This window comes from Ammodytes marinus (assembly GCF_949987685.1).
Source record: "Ammodytes marinus genome assembly, chromosome: 8".
In the NCBI taxonomy this organism is placed as follows: Eukaryota; Metazoa; Chordata; class Actinopteri; order Uranoscopiformes; family Ammodytidae; genus Ammodytes; species Ammodytes marinus.
In genome coordinates, this window is record NC_137212.1 from 28,004,784 (window position 1) to 28,027,633 (window position 22,850).

A 22,850-nucleotide genomic window follows, 5' to 3' on the forward strand; every position below is an offset into this window, starting at 1 on the left:
CATTGGGATGGAGGACGTGTCAGCCGAGGCTCTGGTGGTGAGGATATAAGATTTTGGGTCAATATGCTGTGAGCCAGGCATTGACCAGCTCAGGAACCATCCAAAGGGGAGCTGGACTGCCTGCGTGGATATCAGTAGGTGCCATCCTTTCTCGGGGAAGGTTGCTAGGTGACCTTAATGGAATCTAACTGGCACAGAGGGGGAAAAAACACACTTGAAAGAGAATCTGTACAATTACCAGTCGCGGCAGGAGCTGATTTAGCTGCATGCTCTCCTAGGTGGGGCAGGATGGCGGGTAGAAAACTCACACTCCACAGGGGGAGGGATTTATAGATTGGCCATCAGGCCCGCATTGAACAGAACCCGCAGTGATTGGCCTCCCTCACTACTTGAATGCGTGGTGAATCCCAGGGGAGCATTGTGGGCTCTGCTTTAACCATCCCCTGCGGAGGCTATCTCAGAGGGGACCACGCTGTATTATTGTGGGTAAACACTGATAAGAGGTGACTGTGAAAGAATTGCAAACACTAAGTCAAAAACTGTATATCCCTGTTTTGTTTGCCCATTATCTAAGTTAAGTTAAGTTAAGTTATCTTTATTTCATTTGTCAGTTGTACACGAGGCACATTGAAATTTGTCTTTTCACATATCCCCTCTCAAGTTACCACACTTCGGAGGGGGTCAGAGCGCAGGCTCAGCCGCAGTACAGCGCCCCTGGAGCAGTTTTTGGGGTTAAGTGTCTTGCTCAAGAACACAATGGTAGAGATGGTGGGCACCGTAGACACAATACCAGCCTCTGCTAGTTTTACTAAATCCCTGAGGTGTGGTGTGCAAAGATCTTTGGTAGCACCAAAGCGATTCTAGGATGGATGGAGGACACAGTTTCTATCGAAATACACCGTGTTGTTTTTTCATTCTTATTAAATGATCTTACTCTACCTCGTGGACAATGTCTGGGCAGTACAAACTCTAGACGAGTGGCCAAATAGTTTGTCTCTTCTGTCAATAGATAATTAACTACACACTATACAGTACAGTAAAATAAACTGTGATTTACCAGATTAGCCGAATAGGTTACAGTTACACAATAACTCAGTTAGAACCTATGGTTAGAACACAACTTTGTGGAAAAAATGGTGAAACCAAGAGGGGAGTCCTGTTCTGCTTTCTGGATGAGTGAAGCTCATTTGTACTGCCAACAAGTCAAAGCTCGACAGCTGAACATCAGAGTATGGGCTTTTTCTGAGATGAGCCATGTGGCATCTGGCACACTGGAGGAGCCATCATACTCTTGAAATTGAGTTGAGCTGCTGATTGAGGCAAATAAAAAAGTATTCCATCCTAAATGATTTCATTAAAATATTTTTTTACATTTACTGAGGATACAATTTGCCTGAGAACTTCCTAAAAGTAGCCTAGTAAACCTAGTTATAAACCTAGAACATTGACATTCGTTCTTCTTTTACGTCATGGCAGCAACCGGGAGCTCTTCCCTCCTCTTTTAACTTGCATGTTAACATCCTTAAGTGTTTTATCTTGGAGGACAAGGTCATCTGATGAGGAGTTTGTGGATGGAATATAGTGAAAACCACCTGAGACAGAAAAGGTCATCCAATCAGAGGGCACAATACATCATGTGTGGGAGGCTAGAGGGCCGAGGCCATAATGCAGAGTTAATTAGCTTTGTATGAAGTCATTGCATCGCCTGTGAAGGTGAAGAGCTGTAGTTCAGGGGATAGAATGTGCACATGTTAATACACTCTCTCTCCCTAACAATAATCAAAAGCCATCATAATTGATTTTAGAATGAGCCAATTCCACAGCAATCCTGCCTTTCACAATTCAGCCTCATGATAACACAATAACTCCCCTGCCCAACCACACCCAACATCATCATAAATTCATCATCTGACCAGAAAAAAATTCTTTGAGAGAAAGTCATGTTCCTTGCCAAGTCAAACGTGTGGACCCTGTGTGGAAGAACTGTGATGCATCTTTAGTTTTGCCTCGTATATATTAAAAGGTGCGTTGTGTAATCTTTGACCACTAGAGGGCGGAGAGATTCACTTGTTTCGAGGGGCAAACATACATAATAACTTCACCGACATATAAACACGATAACGCATGAGGAAAACTCAACAACACCAAAGAAAAGCCATGTACATCTTAACTCACCGACAATTTCAATGGACTCTTTGTTGTAGAGCTTCTTGTTCCAGTAGAGCATGCGCAGGAAAGGAAACGAGGTGAAAAGGACCAGGATGATTCCCAGGAACATGTAGCCGGTGAAACTGGCAAAATCTATCCCCTGTCAGACAAAGAATAACAATGTGTTATAGACAACACAGCCCTTTAACCGTGAACTGTGAGATTTCTCTCACACACGACACAATAGTAGAAAATAGACAGACTTCAGTGATGATCTGTACCGCTATGAGACAGGATATGTGGTCCTCTGAGTTCAAACGCTTCAGCTCAATTGTCTTATTGTCTGAGACTAAGATAGACTGTAGAAAAGGGTGTGTAAGCTAAGCAGGACCAGGTGTAACCACTTACCCACACCTTATACCACTGTAATACAGTACTTCAAATAATAGTGGAGTTAAGATGTATACAGTGGCATTATATTAAGCGGCATAATTATAACCAGTTTGTGTTTGAGGACATCCTGAGGAAATGACATTAAAAAGCTGATTATTGCACATTGAAGGTTTTTCCTAATTGCGTCCTCAAGGTGTTTTCATGTCCATACAGCAGTAGTCTACAACGCAGCACATCTTACTTCCTGCATGAGCTAAAACATAGCAGCCCCCCTGGCTCAGGCTGTCCTCACACATTTTGAGACTGTTTCATGTACATTTAAAAAGTGTAGGTGGTTTAAATAGAGCCTTTAGGATGTACATTGTGATGTCTGAATGAAACTTTTTATTTCAAATACTTCCGTGGTAAGAAGAATATCGATAAAACTGGTTAAAAGTGACCTCTACAGCATTTGCAAATATCAAGTTATATCAAGAAAAGTCCAAGACAAAGAGGAGGGGTGATGAAACTAAAACATGCAGCCGTATCAACCAGCACATATTCTCACATACAGAACGACTGAAGGTATCTGAAATATCAGGCATCAAGTTTCCAATTGTGTATGAAGAATGTTGTGGGAGGTTTTCAGCCAATCTTAAACACCTCATCAATTGTGCAAAGGATTTAATGCGAAAGGTTCCATTCATGTAAGACAGTCATCACTATGTGGCCTCATCCCCTCACTCATACAGTACAGCTCTGACTACTCCTTTATCCATGGCTCCAAGGAGAGCTGCTCTCTCAGGCTGCTGTCACCCAAAGGTCTGAAATACCCAGTATCTGCAGTCGCACAAAAACTTCTATTTGTTTGACATATTTCCAACGTATTCTGTGGCAAGACACAAGAAAGCACACACAACACACCACAACGGGATCAACGTTTTGTCTGTGTGTTTGCTGTTGTAACGCAGCTCTGTTTGCAGTCCTAAACTATGGCCCTCGGTGTGTCCAACTTTCAGAGCCAATATCAACGACTCCTCTGACCGCTTGGAGGAGATCCATTTTGCTAGAAGGCGTCACCAGGGTCCCAAAATGAAATGATACAACAACTATAAAAAAAGAGAGATATTGTCTGTGCTTGTGCTACCTTTGCTCTGTAACAAATCAAACACAAGGAGACCTTGGCGAGGGCCGGAATCACCTATACACACATTTCACAGCTGTGCCATTCTTTCTATCTATGGATTCCTCCCCGAAAACCCCCCTTCCCCCTCAACACAAACAAACAAGCCAACAAACAAACGGGCAGGCAGGCAGGCAAACCTAGCGTGCACACACCAGCCGTCCTTATCAGTGGCCAGACACGACTGAATGAGTGCGCGCCGCCGCTGTGTCCCTGTGGTTCTGTCGCCGGGGAAACAGAGCCAAGACAAACTGGACAGCGTGGGCCGCGGTGTGTGAGCCCGCGCTGTGGTATACTGAGGCAGACCACATACCGCTGCACCCGCACAGGCTGAAATGTCACGCACAGCGAACAGATGTCACATCAAGCAGCTGTTAAAATGTCATGTATTCTAGAGTGTGTTGCATTATGCCCCTCTGAGTATAAGGAGAGTGAAGGTTATGAGGAGAGAGCCTACAAGTCATTGCCCTTTCCCAAACGACAAGCGACAGGCTGCTCCGGTGCAAACTGAAGCTGAAATTGTTCGTACTACTTTTCTTTTTTTAACTGACATGGCTTTTTGTAAAAGTCTATTCTTGTCACAAACTCACCTCTAAATGGTTTTCCCAAAAGCATGCGTTGAAAAGAGATTAATATAATAATGTAGGAGGATGCAGGGAAGTCATTTTTTGTTCTAGTCCAAATGTCAAATTTAATTAGACTGAAAGAAAGGCTACTTAAATGCCGAAATGGGACTTGATGCTTTTCTAATCTTTTATTTTTATTTTTTATATACAGTATATTGCACATTGAGCACTTAATTCCAGTTCCCACAACATTTTACAAGTAGACCTGTTTAAAAGTGCTAGGCTATACTGTATATGTATTTAGGGAGGGGCATTTATATTTCAGTAGGCAATTACAAAAAATGCTATACATGGGCAACACTGATACATTATTACAGCCTGGTAGCACAATACTATATAATATATATAATATACAGTATAGCCTTTAAATATAATAAACAAAGAAATAGATTGTCACAAACGTCTCAACCAACTGTGATGAACGTCATCCAGCACACAGTCTTATAATGGTTTCACACATGCCTGTCTCCTTCAAAAGTTGAATAAGACACCGATCTCAAAGAAAAGGGTGTCTGTTGAGCCCACTCATGCCTCTATAAGAAAATTAAGAGCCAAGGACATGGCTGAAGGCATCAGAAATAATTACATGTGCTGGAAGATGCGGCATATAATGGCTGTATGTAGTGTACGGCTTGTTCTGACCGGTGTTGTGCATCTTTAAAGTCAAATCTTAGGATTGTTTGGCTGTAGAAAACATTGCCAAAGTGCCGGTATGTAACAGGGAAATAGGAAGGTGTTACAGTGTCTTCCTCCGCTGTTTTGACACTTTTAATACCCATGATTTATGATGTCGGCCACAACAATATAAATTGGTTTCACTGCCACTACATCTCCATTCATCACCTGCACATCCACATAAACAGGGTCACGACTCGCAATTGTATAAATACACACAGCGAGATTGCGCCGCGCAGAGATAACACATGTACAAGCCAGCAAACACAGGTGATTAAATTGACCCACAATGCATGCCCATTAAACACAGGCAGAGGTCTGTATGCATACTATACATGTTTATGCACTGTAGAGGCTAAATGAGGAATATGAAGGCTTAAAAAAAAACTGCCATAGCTTCAAGGAAACTCTCCCACTAAGAGACCTAACTCAATTTATTCCTCTTTGTCTGAGTATTTTGAGAAGGCCTCTATTAAAAAAGTATTATTATTTTGTATGTATTGTGTGCCCAATGTCATTAGGCCTACTCATGCAACCCTGGAATTATTCATTCTTTTAAAAGAAAGGACTTCAAAATGCTCATTTTGTTAAAGCTGCATGACGTAACCTATGACCACTAGAGATTATATAGACTTTTTTTTCATTAGCTCTTATGACTCAAAATGTTAGCATACAAAACACATTGCAGCCTGGCCTTTCCAGGTTGCAAGGTTCCAATAGTTTTCTTTCTGAGAAGGCAAACAAACATAATAACTTTGTCAATACAAACAATAACCCATGAGGGAAAGTCTTCATAATTCCTCAGTTGATCATGGCAGTGACCTAAGTGGCACTCTAACGGAAGTTCATTAGTCCATTAATCTAACTAATAATGCTCCCTTGATTCAAAACCTATGCCTTCTGGAACTGTATCTGGAGATATACAGTATACTAGTTTATATGCAGTATGTATACATACGCACAAAATAATACAGGGCTAGAAGAAGTGACGTGAATTCATTTCAGGTAACGTGTTCCTCAATTTGTCATAGACCTGTCAGAACGTTGCCATCTGTACAGCTCAAACAGCATTTTTCTCTTTATAATTTTAGAATATTTTTTCTATTTTCTGCTTATTTTTTCATTTTTTCTTTCTTTTTCTGTTACACACAAGTCATGGGGAGCATTATGTTTTGCCTTACCAAGCGTCTGGTTCATGAGTACAGTGAGCTGATCTGTGACAGTATGCTAATGTTAAAGTTTGGGCAGAGAGCTGTGTGAAAGTACCTACCTCTTTGCGCAGGAACTGATTTGACACTATAATCACATTAGGTGGATCTCCGACAGCTGTGGCGGCCCCTCCAATGTTGGTGAAGATTACTTCTGCAATCAGGACATGTCGGGGGTCTAGATTAAGCACCTCACACAACCTGCAACATCAGATAGAGACAGAAAAAGCCCCGTTAGCCGCGATGAGATTGCTGAGTGGCAGAAATAAACACAGGAGTATAAAAAGGATATTGGAACATTAAAACACATTTGTCCTTTAACATGGTCGTGGCTGAACAGGATATCAACATGCAGCTCTGGGAACAAAGCAGAGCAGAGTTTTGCTTGGAATCTGTGTTACAAATAATCATCCCTATGTCCAATTAATATCATTCAACTGTATCTAATGAGAAATCACTCTCATTAGTCACTGGTTAGGTAATGTAATGAGTAATAATCGATAGTCAATTTGCGGTAAATACGAAGCTGGCTAGGTTAGCTTAGCATAAAGTCTTCATAAGACACCCTGATAGTGAATTCGTGAATATAATATCTTTCTGGAGAGTAAAATGAGTCATGTAACAATGACATGATCAGTACAAATGTGAACTATGAAACTAAACACCGGAAAAAAAAGACATTTTGGAAGGTAGCTATTAAAATGTTCAACTGGAGGTAGGCTATATGTCTAAAAGCTAAACACCTTGTGCGTCTGACCTCAAGTATTGATTTTCCAATACCTCCACTCATTTCAGTTTACTCATCTGTCCAGACACAGATGAGTAAACTGTTCAGAAAGGTGAAGCTGGTCACATCAGTCATGGAGGAAAATGTGACATTTGTAAAAAGTGGGGTATAAAAACATGAAGGTTCATTATTTGAAGTTTGTTATCCGACAGTCCATGGTGAACGATGTCTCTCTCCCCCAGCGTGAGTGGTGGTGGTGGGGGGGGGGGGGGCGAGGGGGGGATAGGCAAGTATGGATAAAGGATGAATGGATATTTCAAAGGGCCTGCACTGTACCGTATTGTGACAGGGGTGAAAAGCATCATGGTGGTCACATTGTCCAGGAAAGCGGAGAGAATGGCAGCGATGAGACAGAGGATGATGATCATTGGCCACACTTTTCCTCTGGATAATTGGTAAGCCTGGAGAGAGAAATAATACCACAATGAGTCGGCATAAAACCACAATTAGCAACCTATTCAGTGGATGTCTTGATTCATTCCCAGTGTGAGTACAGTTTTTAAAAAACCCTTTGAAAAATGACTCAATGTAGTCATGAAGTGGGGCTCTCTGAGAGGTGTACCAGCCTTTCAGAGTATGAAAGCATCCAAATCAGTGCTTGAAAAATCTAATTGCCTTCATGAGTAGTAGCACTGGAAAGGGGGTTGTGTACTCAGATTGCTCGTTGAGTCCAAAGTTCAATATTATTACAAACACGCGTGTACCGTATCGATTGGTAGAAAGTCCTTGTTGTAGCTCTTGCGGTTTGTTGTGTATTAAGTGTGTTCTTGTTTGTGTTCATTTTGACCGACAATGACTACTACAGCTTCGGGTTAGGACAGATCTATCTATCTTTCTTTCCAAAAATAGCCAATACACACAGACACACTCTCCTTGATGCTCATACACCAGTTCTCACCCCATGGTTAGAGGCTTTGGATGGCCACCTTGGGTATGTAATAGCACAACTAAGCTGTTCTCAGAGAAGGTATTTTAATTTGGAGAGCCTGTCCTTGTCCATCTCCCACTTAAAATTCATAAACCCCACATGTCCCCTCTGTTCTCCAGGTCTGAGCGCTATACTGTACCTGGAGGACACCTATTATATTCTAGACCATTCAGGATTAAAACTGAGCGTCCCACAGCCATGTTTTCTGATGTATGGAAACCTTGACCTTGTGCAGATACGATGAAAGTCTGCTGTGGAGTAGCCAAACTTGGGACAATTCCTTTAGTATTTACACTAAACACATCTACACATCTGAGTCAGTATGTAAAGACAGGTACTAAAACTTTAGTCTTCCCTTACAAAGGCCTACCCAAAGCTTAGTCATTCCAGGTAAGTAAATATAAAACGTTTTTAATGTTAAATGTTAAAGCTCTAAAATGCTAGTGAGCAGTTACTTTCATGGACCCGTCACTAAACTACCAACACTGTCAAAGCTTAAAGGCCAGGACACACCAGTCCGACTACCCGAAAATGGAGACTGCCGATTCAGGGAGCTCCAGTCTTCCCGTCGCGGCCGAAAAAGTGCAAAGAACACACCAAACCGACTGCTGACTTTCCGTACGCTCTGCGCTTGCGCGGGACGTAATGGATCCATAACAGCAGGTGGCGCTAATCTGTATTGTGGCCCGGAAAAATACGGAAGCCGGAAATGATGGGACGGCTCTCTAGACCATAAACATAGATAGAAATACGTATTTATATTTATGGACCATAAAGAGCACCATTTTTAGCAGAGAGTGTCGAGCATGGTGTCGAGAAGTCAACAAGGGTTGATGCATGTGAGTGCTCGCTGAACGAAACTAACAAACACATTAAAACGATGGCTAACTGTTGTTAGCTGTTTGTGCTACCCGCCTCACTTCCGGGCTTCACTGATTCGCTAGCCCTCCACAAATCAAATTGCTCCAACTGAAAGACTGCCCGCCGCCAAAAGAAGCCCGACGACATCTACGACGACCGATTTCACGGCACACACCAAACAGATTCGTGTCCCCGCCCCCTCCCGACTCTACGACGGCGATTATCGGGCCGGTGTGTCCTGGCCTTTATATGTACGTATGTTGGCTAGCGTATACAACTTATCTCATTATAATTTCATAAAGTCTTATGACGTTATACCCCTAGTGGCGTCAGTATGCAAATAATTGTACATGCAGTCACTGCTATAACGCTGTATATCTTCCTGTTCTGTACTGTTTGATTGTACTGAGTGTGAGTAATGGGTCCCATCATTATCATCACACCAGCCAGCTCACTCACCTTCACAGCACAATAATCGAAGAAGCCAGTGTCTGAAAATATGGCCACCAGTATCATCTGCAAGAAACAGAGAGAAACTTTCATTTTAAAAGAGACACAACAACATGGTGGATGGTGGAGCAATAGGAACGACCTCTCCAATGTGCTAAACTTTCAGGATATATAGATATCTCTTTTCATTGATACTTTAGCATTATATTGTATTGTAGCACATATTCATTTTTGGGAATCATTGAAATACTCTGCCTTTAGCTTTGGGATATTTTCATAAATTTTTCTCTTCCGTATTTGCAGAGATGAGATGGAAATTTCAGTGGCAAGCTATGGACGGTGGAAAGTGTCCAGACTAGGATAGCTGCCATCTGTGGTCATGCATGAACATGACATTTCAGAACTCAATCCTTTCATGTGAATAACGAAGAATATTTCTGCTCTGAAGTTACAATGGGTCTGTTTTCAGCCTTTCAATGGAAACTCTTGAGGATAAAATACTCTTCAGTTTTTTTTATATCAAAACCTAGACCAGACATGTTTGTTTCCATGGAGACAGGGTTTTTATATTGTTGATTTCCCACTTACCTCCACAGAAACAGATTTCACTGTCTGGGTCAGTAGAAAATTGGAACTACATAACGCTAGGTTAAGATGGCAGAAGTTGACAAAAAATAAATACACACAAAAACACAAAATAAAGATTTGCCTGTGGCCGTCTAAAAAGGATTAATTGAGTGAATATAACATACAAATTAAAACATATTGGACCAACCATGCCAAACAGCAGAGCCAGGGTCTCATAGTCGATCCACTCTACCACAGTCACCAGACTGGGCCGCTGTGGGGGAGAAGCAAAGAGAATACTTACTTCTTGACAGGGATTTATTAACAATTGACTCTTATACTGTATATTATCACCTATTATCTATAAATATAAAGCTCAAATGAAAGAGTCAATAGATAAGTCTCCGATACATTCACCGCTGTAGTTTAGATCAGGAAAACTCAAGGTTATTTTTCAGGACTAAACTTCCCCGAGGAGTTTGACGAATTGCATTTTGCTGTGACTTTAGGAGCGCTGCCATAACTCCTCCCTGACCCAGATACCTGCCTTCAGGGGGCTTTAGGTCTTTTTCCACACATGACATTTTGACTTGTTGCAGTGGGGGAAGACACAGGTGGAGCGCACAACACTAACGATGGCTCTGTGGCCCTGCAGTGTCCCGCCGAGCCTCCAGCTTGAAACCATTCATTAATCTTATTCATTAAGCTTTTCGCTGCATAACTTAAAACTTTCAAACTCATTTCCGATGATATGATATTCTCATGAACTTTTCCTTTAACAGAATATTTTTGGGGGGGGCAATAGATTATGAATATTGTTTCCAAGACAACGACCCGACCAGCTTCTTTACAGATTACATTTTTTTCTTGCACAGAAAAATTTGGCATAGGAATTGATTCTTTTAAAAAGTAAGTTTTAGGCGAGAATCTGCACAAACCATAAATTATTCTGTTAAAGTTATTGCCGTGGCTGCTGTTTGTAAATCCCTTGAGAAACGGTACTAGGGAGGAAGCAGGTTATCATTATAATTCAATCTGCCTACTGAAAAACATGAATTTTCACTGTAAATTATAGTGTAACTTATCCCATTGCACACAAGCACAGCTAGGGCTGAAGCTGAAGTGTTTCCAAAAATAAAGTTTTTTCTATAAGCGAAGCAAGTGTAGACATTACTCCATTTAATAGTTAATTGATAAAAAAAAAAAGTAAAATAAAAAAAAAATAAAAGACTTACATCACCAATGACAGCCAGAGCTGCTAATGCTGCCAAAGATCCCAACATGGCGGCTAAGGTGCGGTGCACAATCTGAAAATGTAAGAGATTCATTACAAACACTCAATTAAATGTAATGCATCTGAATCAAAGAAGACAAACAATTCTATATCATCAGTTAAATATAGATATAACCACTATCTTTCACTCACACATCTATGACAATTTCAACTTTAAATCAAATGCCCTAAATTACCTAAACTTAAGACATTACTTGAATTAATTCAGTTATTCATTCATATATATCTTACATTGTGCATATTTATGTTGAATTGATTTAACTGTTTTTGACACGTTATTAAATAAGCCTCAAGTCATGTATGGCAACTCTCAAACTGTAGTGTAACATACACAATTATTCTATGTGTTGTATTGTTCTTCATTTGTGCTTTGACCCAGAGCCTAACTTATGAATATTAAGTTATTCACTTTATTTGAGTATTTTCTTGTTGTACTACTGTACATATGCCAACACACAACACAGTGTTGAAGAAGTTGAACACGTATGTTTATTTGGCGTTGCAGCTTCAGGAAATAAAGATCAAAAAAACCTTTTTCGGAATTTTGCTCCATTTTCTTTTGTGTTAAACATGAAGAGATGCAGAATTTCAAGGAACTATTCGAGAACAAATCCTTGATGTGGTTTAGAGTGGCCCTCCTCCTCCTCCAGACCCCATCCCTGCTCTCAGGTATGAGGCATCCCATTATTAGAAATTGGCCCATAACAAGCACGGATGTGTTATCAGACATCAGTGCTGCTCCTCTAACATTTATGCCGTTGCAATACATTGCAGGAAAAGTAGGTAAATTTATGTATACCGACAAAAAAGCTGTTCCTGAAGAAGAGGTTGCCATCTGTGGCCTTTGTCTTGACCAACTGTGAATAGAGAGTACTAGCAAAATGTTAACAGAAGCTCTATTTAATTTGTATTGCAGTGGGTTGTATTATTGGCAAGTTTTATCCACGAAAGATTTGCTGCACGCTGTTTTTGTGGTCCATTATGAAGGTTATAATGTTTTATAAGAACAGCAGCTGTGGATCTTTAAAACATATTGTCCTTGTTGAACTATACTCGGCCCTGAAATCAAGATGAATATAATAGCTCAAACTGTGTGGGGACTTTGAATGCATCTGTTCAGAAAGGAGAACAGAATGGCTCCTTTTGTTCTGCCCTCAGCCTTTGTTAAATAAACTGGGCTGTGGCTCTCTCTACTTCAGCCTTCTGTAAAAACATCTCACCCTCTCAAGTGCCTACTAAAAGAGTGCGATCACTCAAAATATTAAAGTTTGATGGAGAAAAACAGATTCCCCCGCCACAGTGGATTAAGACAGATCTGAAGTCAGATATAATGTCTGAAAAGCCACTGCACTGCACTGTATGTTATTTGACTTAAGAGACAATCCTTTGCACTTTCCATCCATCAAAGTCTCTGCCAGATCTAGCACCTGTCAGCAACAGAGATGACACATGAGAGTGTGACCAACACGCTGTCATCTCTCACAGTCCACTGTTGACGTTCACAGCACAGGATTGCCTCTTCCAGAACATCGAAGTGAGGTAACACCTTGTGGCGCTCAGGGGAGATTGGTCTTATTAAAAAAAATCCACAACACTGACTCTATATGAATTTAAATTACAGATGTATATCTATTGAGCTTCAATCTTAAAGTATGTCTAACGCGAGAAGCTTAGGGAACATTATGAGATCTAATCAATGGGAAATTCGTTATTATTTCAAATCTATTTTATAAGTCATGAATTATTCAATCATTTCGCATCAACTGATATACAATAAATCAGTGATCTATTACAAATATTCTAAAGAATGACATAATAAACTTTGTATGTGTTTATTGATATTTGAATTATTTTTAGTATTGTTCATTAAACCTGCAGTGTGTAGAATTTTGGGTTTTATTTCCTAGCAGATTTTGTAGAAAGTAATTATAATATCCATTAGTACGTTTAATTTAGTGCATAATAGCTGAAAAAAATTTAGAATTATTATTTTTTCCCTTAGAAAGGGTCTCATATATGTCCATATTTCTGCATATCTTGGACCAAGGCCAGTCACCCGCATTTTGGAAGTGTCATAGTTGGAATGTCATCAGGTGCATTGTTTAAAATTTAGAATTGTTCTTGTCCTTGAAGGCCACTGTAGCTTCTGTTATTATTCAAAAGGGGTGGGGTTACCCAGGGAGCGTTGTATTCTAGAACTTTCTAGAACTTTCAAGAACTTACTTGATGATGTCATATTACACAGTGCACCTTTAAAGGTGCAGTGTGTAATATGACATCATCTAGAAAGTTCTAGAATGCAATGCTCCCTGGGTAACCCCACCCCTTTTGAATAATAACAGAAGCTACAGTGGCCTTCAAGGACAAGAACAATTCTAAATTTTAAACAATGCACCTGATGACATTCCAACTATGACACTTTCAAGATGGCGGCACTAGGCCTTGGTCCAAAATATGCAGAAATATGGACATATATGAGACCCTTTCTAAGGGAAAAAATAATAATTCAAAACATTTTTTTCAGCTAGTATGCACTAAATTAAACGTACTTATGGATATTATAATCACTTTCTACAAAATCTGCTAGGAAATAAAACCCAAGATTCTACACACTGCAGGTTTAAATAAGTATTTGTAATTTATTTAAAAAAATGCATTATCTGTGTCAAAAACAACAAAAGAGATCAAGAGGAAAAAAAGCTTTTGACTAATAGTAATAGAAAAATACCAATGGCAAAAGTAAGAAAGGTGTAAAGTCTGCACACGTCTTTCATAGTAGCAGCACAATAAATATACCCGTAGGGACGTAAAATGGGTGTGTAGCACCTTTAAACACAGTGCAGTATTTAACGCATGGGTAAAATCACAGCTAGCTCTTCTGTAATACCCCCTGTGCTGCATATGACACATTTCCAAATAAGGCAGCAGATATGTATTCCTGAACAGAAACTATTTCACTATCCAGTACATAGCATGAGAATGGGAGGGTCTATTTACCTCAAAGATGATGAGAACATAGACCCCGATTAGGATGATGGCAGCGATGGCCACCTGTGTCTCCACGTTGACGTAGAGTGACTGGTGGGTCATGGACAGAGGCACCACCTCGTTCTCCTGAAGGAAGGCCTGAACCGTGATCACTATGGGGTCACTGTGTGGGCAAGCAAACACCACTGCACTTCTTATTCTTTCTTTCATTGAACAATATCAATCCCTTAAAGGTGCAGTTAGCAATTATGGAGTCAATTGCCGTCAAAATCAGTGAATATCTCTTCACTTTCCGCTACCTGTCCGTGCGCTCTGTAAATGGGCACGTTGCCAGCTACAGTGAGCCCCCTTTGTTTACATACCCTTTATTTACATTCCCGTTTACAGAGCCTAGGCTGTGTATTAACACCATTTATTTTTCAGCATACGTAAGGAAAGGTAGTGTAGGAGATATTTTTTTTTAAAGTGATTATTACATCAAACCTTCTCCCACCCGAATCGCGGACTCAACCTTTAACATGAAAGTGTCAACATGAACACCTTACAATATTTATTAAGCTGTCCAAGAAAACATTAGCATACATTTGACATTAATGGAACATTGAATGTGGCATAAATTAATATGGCATTTAATTAAAAATGAAACATGTTCAGTGCACAGTATAAGTGGCCGCCTGCAGAGAAGGCTGTCTGCATGTCTCTCACCAGGGGGCCTCAAGAGGAACGATGTCTAGTAGCTATTTATTTGATAGGGAAATTAAGCCCCCTGTCAATTAAGCAACTTTTACATGATTATTGGTAGCTTCAAAAGACATTTTATTTAATTTTTACTTTGTTTAAGGGAAGTCAACAAGACAAACATTCACAAGACCAACCTGGTTTCTCATTAACTAATATTAGCATGCTAAAATGCTAAACTAAGATGGTAAGGTCAAGGTTCTATTTTGAAGCCTCAAAGAGCTTATAGCATGGCTGTTTGCTAAATTAATCTTTCAAAGAAAAGCTCAATTAAAACATGTAATTGGTTTGAAAAAGGCAGCCCTTGTCCAAACTACTTCAGACTACCCTCAGTCCAGCTAGCATTATGTGTACATAACCCTATCTCACCAAATAATGATATCCAGACATCCCCTAGGTTGCCTGTTGTATAAACCATAATACATGTTGGATTGAACCTGTTCAAATCATCTCAGTGTCACAGAGTGTTCTGGAATAGCCTACCTGCTGATCATCTCAAAGTGTTTTGTCACAACTCTCTGGTCACTTCGTTCTGCATGCAGGGGGATGGTCCAATTATAAATCACCTGTTGAGGAAAGAAAGATTATTCTTTAGGCATTTTTAGGCACTGTAACCACTACACCAGGAGCCCTCCCCCTCCCTCTAGAAAGAAAGGGTTTTCTTTTCACAAATCAAACACTTCACAGAATGACACAGTAAAGAAGCCAGGTGTATCTCAGAGCCCCCTCTTACCTGCTGAGCCCTCCTCCTGCGCGCCCCGGCCGGCTCAGTCTGCTCTACCTGGACCAGGATGTATTCCTGATTGGTCATGTCCACCATCCCCATAGAGAAGGGCCCGCCCACCTGCAGCTTCAGCAAAGCGTTGTCTCGAAAGTCGGTCAGGTTCATAGCTGTGGGACGCGTATCGCTAAGAGAAAAATGTGTGTTTGTGTATTTTCAGAGAAAAAAGGCAACTGTGATTTTTGGCCAGCACAGATCACAGGAAAGGTTAACTCCATGAACTATGTAGTGCTCCTTGATCTTTCAGAATATGCTCATTAGACAATAGGATCCTACCTTCTTAGATTGAAACACTGCAGTAGGGAGGGACCATTCATTCACCTGTCAGAATTGCTACCACTTCCTATACTATTCACTCTGATTAAAGGGGGAGTCAGCGATTCTGGAGAAATTGTTATCAATTTTATTTTTACAAGACCATTGACTATCTCCTCATTATCAGCTACGGTACCTTTCCATAATGTGTGGGCGCTGAAAAACAATCTGTGTGTTTATACACAGCCTAGGCTCCGTAAACTGGTATGTTAGGAAAGCATATGTAAACAAAGGGGGCCCACCATAGCTAGCAACATGCCCGCTTACAGACCCTAAGCTGTGCATTAACACTGGATTGTTTTTTTCAGCGCACACACAGTACGGATGGGTGGCGAATCATGAGGAGATATTCACTGATTTTGAAAAAGTGATTTTTTACCACAAACATTCTCCAGAATTGCTTTAACTACATTTATAAGAAGCTGTGGTCAAAGTAGGGTTATTTTCTGCTCTCATTTTCTTTCTGCGAGCCCGTATTCTTAAAGTAAAAAGCAGGTGCACCATCTTCCCTCATTATCATTGATTTATTTTAAAAGCCTGCGGGGCTCTTTTCGGCCCAGTTTTTGGTTTTTGGTTTCGGGAACAGAAAAATACAGATGTGCATTGGACATTGATGTAATGGGGTGAAGGATACAGAAGCTGTCTGTTGAGGAGACTGCCAACATCCTGGTGGGATTGTCTCGGTCTGGATACATGCTGAAGAACAACTGAAACCACAATACATTCATCAACATACTATTCACTCTCTCCACACAGTTCATCCCAGTGATGCTGAGAAATAAAGAAACATAAATTCATCAGTCAGTTTGTAGTTAAGTTAAATCTGTAGATTTTCTTTAGCACAATCCAATCAAATAATTTTTTTTTTTTGTTTTTTTTTATGTGATGCTTTTGCCTTAAGTCTTCCTAAGGACAGTTCCACTTACACTGCAGAGAATAACGATAGTAAAGATGGTTGCAATTTTGGAGGCTTTGAAGCAGCATCTGAAAAAAAAAACAGCACAACAGTATTAAGTTGACAGAATGACATAGAGCAGTGTTCAGTATGATCATGTGTACTGTATACCAGTTGATTAAAAAAGACGAATCTAGTGACCTCATCACTCTATGAACTGCTCACTCACAACTCATAGAAAAGAGATAGACATGGCTTCATATTAAAGAAAAAAAAAGTTAAATTCAATTCAATTCAATTCAATTCAATTCACACATTTGCGACCACAACATTTAACACACAAGTAATGACATATAATGATTTATAAAGTGCTTTGGGAGTTGCTTGAATTATGAAGTGCTTAGGTTGACGGTAGACACACAAGCATTTCAAATAAATCCCGTGGGCTCTCTCTCACCTCATATTGCTGGTGAGTTTGAAGTTGAGGTTGAGGTTTTCTAAAGGGTCGTTCTTGTCCGAGGAGCTGGAGCGGGACAGGGACAGGCTGGTGACCTCGCTGCCCAGACGAAACCTCTTCTCAAAGTCCAGACCGCTGGGGTCAGGCTCTTCCTCTCCAACAAAGTCAGGGTCATGGAGGGTCATGTAGGTCAGACTGGCAAAGAACAATCACTGTCAGTCCTTTGCGCACACAGTATAGGCTATATAGCTGCAGCGACATAAATAAAACACTATGTTGGTATTAGGGGCATCAGCCCCTGTGATGGTGAAGATGTTTGTTTTTGTGTTTTGTGGAGAAAAAAAATGAATAAAACAATAAACATATTGTGGAAAAAACAATCATTATTTATAACTCAGTATAGTTGTATTACATTTTTATTTAATAATACAATATTTCCAAATGTCCCTTTTTTCCAACAAGTCACACACAGTATTATATATATCATATAAAGTTTATTCATTCACATATTATTGCATGATGTCACTTTTTTTCTTTATGAGGATTTTCCTTTAAAGATGGCCAAAGTGTGACCAAAGCCAAAGCCCTCTGCTTTCATTTGACATTTCATCAGTCCATTTTTGACCATTTATATAGTGATGACACATATTATTGTTTCAGTTTTTACTCATTTAATTCTCACATCATTATTTATTGCCCGGTGTCTGATTCATTGATTTAAGGTTGGATACTTTGGGGCTCCGTACCAGGGAGAAGAATTACTCACCCGTCATCTTGAGAGAATCTCAGCAGAGGCGACCTCTCTGTGAGGTTGGCTGAATGATTTTTTCCCCTGAGGAAATTAACCACGCTGAAACTCTGCCTGAAAAAAAAAGAATAAAAAGACAATTAGTTTTTGTTATGTTTTCTAGAAAGAAAGAAAAGTGGATGGACAGTCCCTGTCTTTTTACTTGGAAAGTTAGTGAACTTTTTTTTATTTTTTTTATATATCTTTTAATGTAGCTGACTCAAAACCTGTACTTTAAAGAAAAATGTAGTTCTGGTGAACTTTGACAGCATAGAGAAGCCTTCAGCTGCCATGACACAGCTGTCAGTCAGTGGTGAGAGCAGTGTGTCAGAGTGTTGTAACCCACAGGAGGCACAAAGGTGTGTGAGCATCTGGTGACTTGACACCTGAGGAGATCATTAAAGTGTCTTTTGTCCCCCTGCTCCTGCACTGTATCCCTCAGGTCACTACTGTCACAGCTGGGTCCCAGTCACACACACACACACACACACACACACACACACACACACACACACACACACACACACACACACACACACACACACACACACACACACACACACACACACACATGCATTAAGATATAAAGGTGCATCATAAAACATTTTTGAACATCATGGAAAAGGTTTTTAAAGTGAAACTTTCATATATTCCAGATTCATTACACAAAGTGAAATATGTCAGGCCTTTCTCAATTAACATCGTAATTGATGATAACGGCTTACAGCTCATGAAATAAAAAATCCAGCACCTCAAAATATTAAAATAATAAAACTACATAAAACCAGTCAAAGAAAGGATTTATAATACAGAAAGGTTGACCTTCTGAAAAGTATGTTTATGCTAGGTTCATTTCACTTGATGATTCATAAATATATTATTATAATATTTGAAAGTTTCACTTTTTTAATTAAAATTAAGTGGAAAAAATTAACTTTTCCATGATATTACATTTTTTTCTTTGGATGCACCTGTTTACATAGACACACAATATGTAAAGAAGTCCTATTCTAAGTTTTTTATGTAAAAAAAACCTGAAAGGCAGAACCCATTGCGTCCTTTTCCACATCTTTTTATTTTTACTTTACAAAGAAACACCAATCCAGTATTTCATCAAGCCCAAAGTCATCTTGGCAATTACTTTTAGAACAGAGAGATCATGAGAATGGTTACGCAATGAAATACCAACCCACTGGGCCAAAACTGTTAGATGGAAATCCTTCTGAAAATGAAAGGTCCCCCCCCTCGGCTAATCTTATAATCTTGAAGGCTTTTTACCCACTGCCTGGCAAAGGGCCGGGTGCTTACAGTAACCACACAGTCAGTCACTTCCTTTCACAGCGGCAGGCCTTTTTTGTTTTGTATTGCTATAGTTATTCTTTTAGAACGTATTGTGGGATAATCAATGTGTCATTGTGAGGGGTATTGTGCTAGCCTGGTTAGTTTTGTGTGTATGTGAACTCTCTTGTATAAGGGAGATCATTCTGTAATTCATAATCCCTTTCCTTGTGTTGTTTTAATTGTCTTACACGTCTGTCAGCCTTCAACAAACACACAGCCCGGACGGTTGGGTTGCTCTGAATCGATGAATGGGGCAAAGGCTGTTAAGGATAAAGGAGTACGATTGCATTAGAGGAGTCTGCCACATTAATCCCCCTTGGAAACGCTTATACAACTATAAAGGGGATTTACTGCACGTCTACTAATGTTTTCTCTCCTTATTGACTCTGATCCTGTCCCTTAGATGGGACTTGGCACGGAGATTTCACGGTGGAACTTTACAGTGAAGTAAAGGAAAGATATTGAGACAGAACACAATCCGAGGCTGATTGATTGAAGAAGGTGCTATAGAGCTGTCGATTTAGGCGCCAGTCAATGGGATTAGTGTATACCAATGGAGAATAAGTCATATTTAATAGGATTTGTTCTATATTCCTACTGATTTCTTTATTAGTCTCTCTCTCTTTCTGTCTCTCTCTCTCCTTCTCTCTCTCTCTGTCTCTCTCTCTCTGTCTCTCTCTCTCTCTCCTTCTCTCTTTCTGTCTCTCTCTAAAGTGTTTATTTCTTGTGAGGTTATTTCCGGTTTTGTTATTTAGTTACAACAAATCAGCTACCCATGTGACTAAGCCTTTATTAACATTTTGTGTGTTTGTTAGCCATTTTATTGGCCACTTGGGGGCAGCAGAAAGAAGCTTGGAACATTGACATATTATCACCTTTTAGGTTTATATGACAAAGCTATTGGCAAACAGTTTCTTATTTACACACACACACACACACACACACACACACACACACACACACACACACACACACACACACACACACACACACACACACACACACACACACACACACACACACACACACACATACACACACAGCAGACACACTTAGTAATATTCAACTGAAGCAGTGTTTCTGGCTGCCTGATGAATGTTAGTCCTTTATTCCTTCTCGTTTTAGCTCTGTTCTGCTCTTCACCAAATTACTGGTACAAAAATCAGTCTCTATAGCTGCCAACACTATGTTCAAAAATGTGTCACTAATTTTGTCTGATTGCTGTTTGGCGCTGGGTACTGGGTCAAATGAACCATCATCTGTCCTCTCGATGATCATATTTGATCTTGTTTTCTTAATGTTAACTTGTTTTCTTCTTCCTTTCTCCTTAAAGCTGCAGCCCCTATTATTGCAGAACCCATCACCCTCCTTTGCAACTTGTCCATACACTCAGCTGAACTTCCATCTGCCTGGAAGACGGCCTCAGTACACCCCTTATTTAAAGGGGGAAATCAAGCTGACCCTAACTGCTATCGCCCTATTTCCATCTTACCTTGCATAGCGAAAGTACTGGAGAGGCTGATTTGCAAACAGCTGGTACGCTTCCTTAACACCAACAACATGTTGTCTGACTTTCAATCTGGGTTCCGCACAGGTCATAGCTGCGAAACTGAGACTCTCAAAGTAATTAATGACATTGTCAGTGCTCTGGACTCCAAACGCTTAAACTCCATCGGTGTTTCCACTACCTCACTAGCCTGGTTTAACAGCTACCTCTCTGGACGCTCCCAATATATGAAATCTGACTGCATCTCGTCGCAACCCCTGTCTATTCTAAACGGCGTCCCACAGGGCTCCATATTAGCCCCAGTTCTTTTCTCAATTTACATAAATGACGTAATCAAATCAGCTGGCAATTCATCTATCCATCTTTATGCCGACGACACAGTTCTCTATGCCACTGGCCCCTTACCTGACATTGCACTGGGAACACTTCAGCAGAGCTTCCACTCCATACTGGCTGGCTTTTCTGCCCTCGGACTGGCCATAAACCCCATTAAAACCAAGGTCATGTGGTTTGGTCGTAAGCCCCCCCCTCCAAGATGGTACCATTCTGACTGCTACAGGCCAAAAACTTGAACTAGTGTCCTCCTACAAATACCTGGGAGTCTGGATTGACAGCATCCTCTCCTTCACTGAACATCTGTCCTTTCTGCAGTCGAAAGTAAAAGCCAGACTCAGCTTCCTCTATCGCAACCGCTCCTCATTCACTGCCTCTGTCAAACGCTCCCTGGTTCAGCTGACTGTCCTTCCACTATTCCATTACAGCGATGTCATCTACAGGTCCGCCCGTAAAGGAGCACTTTCTATGCTGTATGTTACTGCTGTTTGTCTAACTTCTGTTGCCATGTTGAATATGTTATTGTTGTCTATGTGTGTTTTTACTGGCTATATTTCAGTGTTGTCTTGTTCTCTCCCTCTCCCCTTACCCCCAGGAGGTCATTCACCTCCTACCAGGCCATTGCTTAAATAAGACATTGTTTCTTAGCAATTTTTGCCTGTTTAAATAAAGGATGATGATGATGATGATGATGATGATGATGATGATGATGATGATGATGATGATGATGATGATGATGATGATGATGATGATGATGATGATTGTCTTCTCATAGAAGCTCTACTTTCTGTAATGTTTTTTTTTTATCTTATTATTTAAGCCATGGCAAATGTACTGTCCTCACGTCATGTTAAATATGAACACAATTCAAACAGAAATGTCCATGTTTTTGTGTCACAGTGTGTCCACAAACATCTTAAATATAGAACAGCAGATCTGACCTCCACCTTGGCTTACACATGGAGACACATGAGCGCCATTCTACATGTGCAACTTAAATTGTCCAGTTTAATCCCAATTATGTCCCAGCCACGGGTTTGAGATTAGCACCCCCCCTGAGTGACTGGGATATACACCCACAGTCACACCTGTATGGGTGTGTGTGAATATCCATACTTCATGAGAAAATACCAGAGTTTTCCATGTATGTTCATTCATTCCTGGAAGATTTAGCCAACGGAGCACGTTTAATATGATTCTGCATGTGTGTTTAAGTAACCGATGTTATGCCGTTACTCAAGAATGCCTAGTAAGAATAGGGAATGAAAACTACAAAGGGTCCCTTTTTAAACTAGAACACAAGACAAATCTATGTAAATCCTCACAGGTGTACTATATCATTGTTGGTGTGTCAGAGAAGTGAACATTTTGTAAGGTATATTCTCATAACTGAATAAACAAACTTTCACCATTATTCAACAAAAGCTCTTAAACACAAACATTAAACCTACATTAACCGTTGATGTTTTTGGCCAGTGGAGGGCAGCAGAAACATTGATTTAGCCAACAGGGTCTTTTATTTACATTTATTTATTTTGAGTCATGTCTCTGGCCTAATAAATGCAAACCACCCTCGTCCAGCTCCGTTTTGGTCTCAACCAACTCCTGA

At 40.2% G+C, this 22,850-nt stretch overlaps 1 protein-coding gene across 1 annotated transcript in view; it reads right to left on the reverse strand.

Annotated features, from left to right (window-relative positions):
* The window catches only part of oca2 (oculocutaneous albinism II), a gene marked incomplete at both ends in the record, with an annotated part of 42,538 nt that overhangs the window by 18,493 nt on the left and 1,195 nt on the right, over positions 1 to 22,850 (reverse strand). The window contains 13 exons of the mRNA XM_080033157.1: positions 2,176 to 2,308; positions 6,275 to 6,413; positions 7,276 to 7,400; positions 9,248 to 9,304; positions 10,014 to 10,079; positions 11,041 to 11,112; positions 14,097 to 14,250; positions 15,309 to 15,391; positions 15,559 to 15,716; positions 16,556 to 16,628; positions 16,848 to 16,905; positions 17,274 to 17,468; positions 18,040 to 18,135. Coding sequence (XP_079889283.1) covers positions 2,176 to 2,308; positions 6,275 to 6,413; positions 7,276 to 7,400; positions 9,248 to 9,304; positions 10,014 to 10,079; positions 11,041 to 11,112; positions 14,097 to 14,250; positions 15,309 to 15,391; positions 15,559 to 15,716; positions 16,556 to 16,628; positions 16,848 to 16,905; positions 17,274 to 17,468; positions 18,040 to 18,135 — 1,409 coding nt within the window. The remainder of the gene's footprint in view (positions 1 to 2,175; positions 2,309 to 6,274; positions 6,414 to 7,275; positions 7,401 to 9,247; positions 9,305 to 10,013; positions 10,080 to 11,040; positions 11,113 to 14,096; positions 14,251 to 15,308; positions 15,392 to 15,558; positions 15,717 to 16,555; positions 16,629 to 16,847; positions 16,906 to 17,273; positions 17,469 to 18,039; positions 18,136 to 22,850) is intronic.